Raw genomic sequence first — 6000 nt, forward strand, 5'->3', positions numbered from 1 at the left:
CAGGTGTAATTAAACTATTGTGAGCAAAGATTATTCAGAAGAAAACCAATTAAGATCCTGTAAACTTCAAATTGAGTTTGCTTTGTGGGGTTTTTTTGTTTGTTTTTTTGGCATCTTGTAATTTAAGTCTTTTCCCAGTTTTTAAATGTCATGAATATCTCAGCTCTATTTGACATGACTTATTTTATATTTTAGCATTTAAAACAGTTAATTGACAAAGCAGTTGAGGACCCTATTAGAAGTCTCTGTTATATGGATTTGTATTCTTTTTTCTTTTTTTTTTTAAAATAAATTTATTTATTTTTCTTTTTGGCTGCGTTGGATCTTTGTTGCTGCGCATGGGCTTTCTCTAGTTGCAGTGAGCGGGGGCTACTCTTCGTTGCAGTGCGCAGGCTTCTCATTGTGGTGGCTTCTCTTGTTGCGGAACACGGGCTTCAGTAGTTGTGGCTCGCAGGCTCTAGAGCACAGGCTCAGTAGTTGTGGTGCACGGGCTTACTTGCTCCGCGGCATGTGGGATCTTCCCAAGCCAGGGCTCGAACCCGTGTCCCCTGCATTGTCAGGCGGATTCTTAACCACTGCGCCACCAGGGAAGCCCCTGGATTTGTGTTCTTAATTTTGGAGAAGATCTCTATATGTGATTCATATGGCTCTATATGTGATTCATTGTCTGCTTCCCTCTTCTTTGTGAGGGTCTTTGGTCCAACTTAGGTGGTATGGGGCTCAGGAAGCCAGGTAGGAAAGGCTAGGTGGTGGGCTTACCTACTTTATTGTTAGAATAGTTGCGGGGATCTTGCAGGAGCTAAGAAATACCTGCCTCACAGGGGTAATTATAGAACCCTTTTTCCTGTGGCTTACCCGGTGACCCTGGACTTGGCAGCTATCAGAGGGCATGAATTGGTGGGGAAATGAAGCAGTTCTCCAGCTAGCTAGTTCTTTAGCTGGCAGCTTCTAAAAGTGTTTGGCAAGTCTTCTGTACCTGTGTTCATCCAGCTCATGGCTTTGATGCTTCTGGGAATCCACAGTGTCCTCTCTTCATCTGAATCTTAAATCATCCATAGGAGTCTCTTCAAACCCATCTCATTCATAACACCTTTCCTGACTCCTCTGTCCCCCCATTTCTCTCTTCTCTCTAAACCTTTTTAACACTTAATGGTTTATATTAGTTTTTCTGAAAGCATGTTCCATTGAAGTGTTAAGGAATGTTAACACTGTCATGGGCAAAAAGGTTTCTTGGCAAGGTAAGTTTGGGAAACCTAGAAGCAAAGCTAGGAAGACTTTTCTATCCAAGGACTTTTTGGGAGGCTTGTTTTTACTGTTGTGAATATGAATCTCCCAAGGGTGGAATAGAGTTTTGTGCAGTTCTTTTATTCTGTTCCCCAGTGTGTACTTCAGAGAAAGACAGGTCTATACCATTCATTTTTATATTTTATCTTATTATGGTGGTGCATACCTGGAAGAGAGTCAAGTAGTGATGCTGTTGTGTCATACTTGTTCTTTCTCTCTTGCTGTATATAATTTTTCAAGGAATTTTTTTTCAGGACCCCCTTCACTGCTCAGCACATAGTAGTAAGCAATCAAGCTTGTTTAATATCTGAACAATTTTGAAGCAAAAGGAAACTTGCGTTGTTACTTTGCTATCTGCGGGTTGTTTGACCTTAAGTAAACTGTGGGCCAGTGGAGGAGGTTGGCCAGGAATGCGTTTCTTTCCCTGTGCATTTATGTATACTCACATGATACGGCTCTGATGTTAGCTTTTCAAAAAGGACCTATTCTTTTTCTCCCTGTTCCATCTAGGTGACACTATCAACCAAAGCACCCTACCCTCACAGCAGAACCGTTTCCCAGACTATCTTGAAGCCATTCCTGGGACAAATGTGGACCTTGGAACACTGGAAGGAGATGGAATGAACATAGAAGGAGAGGAGTTGATGCCAAGTCTACAAGAAGCTTTGAGTTCTGACATCCTTAATGACATGGAGTCTGTTTTGGCCGCCACCAAGCTAGATAAAGAAAGCTTTCTTACATGGTTATAGAGCCCTCAGGTAGACTGAATTCTAAATCTGTGAAGGATCTAAGGAGATATACCTGAAATTTCCAAATAAGCCGGTTGTGATCTTCTGGCTAATACAGAAAAAGATGAACAAACGTCCAGCAAGATTCTTTCATCCACTATTTTGCTCTTCCTTGTCCATTGCTGCTGTTAATATATTGCTGACCTCTTCCATGTTTGGCTCTAAAGAATCAAAAAAAAACTTTTTTTGTTTCTTTTGCTATTATAACTACTGTTTGTTTTGGGGGCTGGGGGAAGTGAGCCTGTTTGGATGATGGATGCCATTCCTTTTGCCCAGTTAGATGTTCACCAATCATTTTAACTAAATACTCAGACTTGGAAGTCAAATGCTTCACGTCACAGCATTTAGTTTGTTCAAGCAATTGTTTCTTCAGCTGCCTTTGGCCAGTGGAAAAACATGACTTACTGGTCTGACAAGCCAAAAATGTTGTATCTGATGTTAAGTACTTATGCTGATTTGAAGAGATAGCTGAAACCAAGGCTGAAGACTGTTTTACTTTCAGTGGGTTTTTTTTCCTCCTAGTGCTATCATTAGTCACATAGTGACCTTGATTTTATTTTAGGAGCTTATAAGGCTTGAGATAATTTCCATAGAAATATATTAATTATTGCCACATACTCTAGTATAGGTTTTGGTGGGTTTTATTGTGGTTTGTTGTTGTTGTCGTTGTTGGTTTCTTTTTTGTTTGTTTTTTGTCTTGGTTGGGGTTTTTATTGTTTTGGGGGTTTCTTTGTTTTTTTCTTTTTCTTTATTTTTTGTGTTTTTTTGTTGTTGTTGTTGTTTCTCAGAACTTAGGCAAATTACCATTATAGTGAATCTGTTTATACTTGTAGCTTGGGACAGTTATTGTAGTTCCTTTGGTAAATCTACATGTCCTGGTTTTTTTTTACCATCTTATTTAAATCTTGGTAATCTGCTCTCTCTATATACCCACACACACACTTATAATGTTTATGATAGTGTGATAGCAGAATGTATCCTTTTTTTTTAAGTTTTCCCTACTTTCCAATTTATTTTAAAATGGTAGCTTTGAATGTATGTATTTAGAATACATGACTAGTAGTTTATATTTCACAGGTAGTTTAAATCTGGTTGGGGCTGCAAATGTTGGTGGTAGTTTAGTGTTCTAGAAAGGGCTGTTATTATGGGTAGTGCCTAGAGGAGTCCTGTATGCCCTCTGGGCACACAATGGATATTATCTGATGAATTTGAAAGGAGCAAACAAGAAATGGCTTTATTATCCCCTGGTTAGTCCCTCAGACTAATTTTAAGTCTTGATGGGAAATCACTGAGTTAGGTTCATAGTGTACATGACAGAAGTAAGCTTTATATAGTGGTTTACCTTCCTTTAGCTTTGAAAGTTTACCTTTGCCTTAGTTTTGGAAGTAAATTCTAGTACTTTAGTTCTCTTTTGTAGTGAACACATTAAGGACTACATTGAAATATTACCTACAAAATCGTTCTTCTAAGACTTGCTTCTGCTTCTGTATGCTGAGAATTGACCCTGGATAGTATATAGAATACTGTAAGGTCATAAGTTAGCTGGTAAAGTGATCAGATTAATGTATATTGGTAGTTGAATTTAGCAAAGAAATAGAGATAATCATGATTATACTTTTATTTTTACTGGAAGAGATATAACTAGAGTATGTGTCTACAGGAGTAATAATGTTTTCCAAAGAGTATTTTTAAAGGAACAAAATGAGCATGAATCAAACCTTCAGTATAAGCTATGAAGTAATACTTGGTTGTGAATTATAGTGGTATCAGCTAGCACCTCTATGATTAAGGGTCTTTCAGTGTTTCTAGAGTAAGCCCTTATTTTCAAGGGTTTATAAGACATAAAATCTCTTTTCCTGGCTAAAACTGCTATGAAAAGCCTCAGCTTAGGAAGACAAGTGGTTTTTTTTTCTTTCTGATTACAGAATCTAAGCATTTTGACCCTTCAATTTAGAGGAGTGCAAAAGTTGGAAGTAAGAAGTTTTATATTAAGTAATTTCGGTGCTCAAAATGCAATCACTGTGTTGTATATAATGATTCATAGGTCGATCATTCGTAATAATTGACTCTAAGGCTATTATTAAGAAAACAGAAGAAAGATTAAATCTTGAATTAAGTCTGGGGGGAAATGGCCACTGTGCAGATGTATTGATTTTTTTAGAGGAATAATGAAATTCTGCCTAGAATGCATAATTGAGTTTATGGATGAATGATACAGCATGTTGGCTTTTTAATGTGCAGAAGATCAAAGCTACTTGGAAGGAGTGCTTACAATTTGCCATTAAGCCACAAATTAAGATCGCATTTTATATATCAGCAGAGTAGCTTTAGATTAGGGGAGAGGGTGGGAAGGTGGGAGGGGAGTTGTGAAGACTTAGTGGGACCTTGATAGAGAACTTTATAAGCTTCTTTTTCTTCAATAAAGACTTGTCTTACATCTTGCTGTCATTAAAGTCAGTTGTTCCTAAAATTTTAATCACTCAAGTACACCCACAAAACAAAAATATGGAGTTCTTCATTTCCTCTCACCTTTAATTTACCCAGTTATACCTCAGTGTTGAAGCAGCACCGTGGTACCTAACAGACATGGTGCTTTGATCTTATTGTACCCTCTGTACTCACCTGAAGGAGACCTAAGCCTTTCTCTTTCTGAGTTTGAATCACAGCCTTGATGTGCTCTTCCTTGTTTTATGTCCTTATTCCTAATGTAACGTGTTTAACTGCTTCTTGGTTGTATTGGGTGGCATTGGGATAAGATTTTAACTGGGTATTCTTGAATTGCTTTTACAATAAACCAATTTTATAATCTTTAAATTTACCAGCTTTTTACAGTCGTGTTCTTTTTAGTTAGTGCTTCTTAGATCTACTTATGGTTGATGGAGCACATTGATTTGGAGTTTCAGATTTTCCAGAGCACTATTTGTTATAATTACTATTTTCTAAATATAGTGCCTTTTTTAAAAAAAGGAAAAAAAGAATATAAGGAAGTGACTTTTATACAAACGATGTTGCTGTTTTAAGTATTCATACTAAATAGATGCAGTCTATATGGAACCTTGGCAGAAACACTGAAAAACTATTTAATTGTGTAATTCATACCAATCAGTGTTGAAATTCAAACAGTGCAAAAGTGGGAGGCAATATCAAATGATGTACAATTTCAGAGCTTCTGCACATCTGAGAAGGAATGCTCAGATCAATTTTATCTTCCATAAGCACGGTTTTAAAAGAGTTGTGGGTGTGCCTATCTTAACAATTGTTTTCTGTATCTTGAAAAAGTATTCTCCACATTTTAAATGTTTTATATTAGAGAATTCTTTAATGCACACTTGTCAAATATATATATATAGTACCAATGTTACCTTTCTATTTTTTGTTTTAGATGTTAAGAGCATGCTCATATGTTAGGTACTTACATAAATTGTTACATTATTTTTTCTTATGTAATACCTTTTTGTTTATATGGTTCAAATATATTCTTTCTTTAAACTGTTCTTTGTTGTTTTTAACGATTAATATATTTAAAACTTTTTTGGCTTCTTAATGGTCTTCCAATAGAACAAGTACTAGTAATAAAAGGTGATTACAGTGGTATCTGGTAGACAGATTAAACTTAAGGTTGGTTTGGCATTTGGAACTTTTGTAGTATGGATATAATTCTTTGAACTTTATGTTCTGTACTCTCCCTGTAGACCATCCTCATCAATAATAGTATGTGTGTAAGCTGAATTGTATCAGCGTCATTCTTAAATGATTTTACTTCATGTAACAGCACAGAAGAAACTGCGGTTTCTTTCAAAATAGCCTTTGGTTTTATTTCTCCAAGCTATTCTCTTAATGATCTCCAAAATATAATACTTATATTAGTGAAAATTATTAGTTATTATTTTATAAATAAAAACACACAAATTTAAATGGTAGGTCCTAA

General features: G+C 36.2%; 1 protein-coding gene across 12 annotated transcripts in view; it reads left to right on the forward strand.

The window, feature by feature from the left end:
• YAP1 (Yes1 associated transcriptional regulator) overlaps positions 1–4890 on the forward strand; it is a 108199-nt gene extending 103309 nt beyond the window's left edge. For all 12 annotated transcript variants that reach the window (XM_060102774.1, XM_060102766.1, XM_060102777.1 and 9 more), the window contains one exon: positions 1795–4890. In XM_060102774.1, coding sequence (XP_059958757.1) covers positions 1795–2033 — 239 coding nt within the window. In that variant the 3' untranslated portion in view covers positions 2034–4890. The remainder of the gene's footprint in view (positions 1–1794) is intronic.
• The last annotated feature ends 1110 nt before the right edge of the window (positions 4891–6000 follow it).

The sequence above is a fragment of the Mesoplodon densirostris genome, chromosome 7 (assembly GCF_025265405.1).
Source record: "Mesoplodon densirostris isolate mMesDen1 chromosome 7, mMesDen1 primary haplotype, whole genome shotgun sequence".
NCBI classification, from domain to species: domain Eukaryota; kingdom Metazoa; phylum Chordata; class Mammalia; order Artiodactyla; family Ziphiidae; genus Mesoplodon; species Mesoplodon densirostris.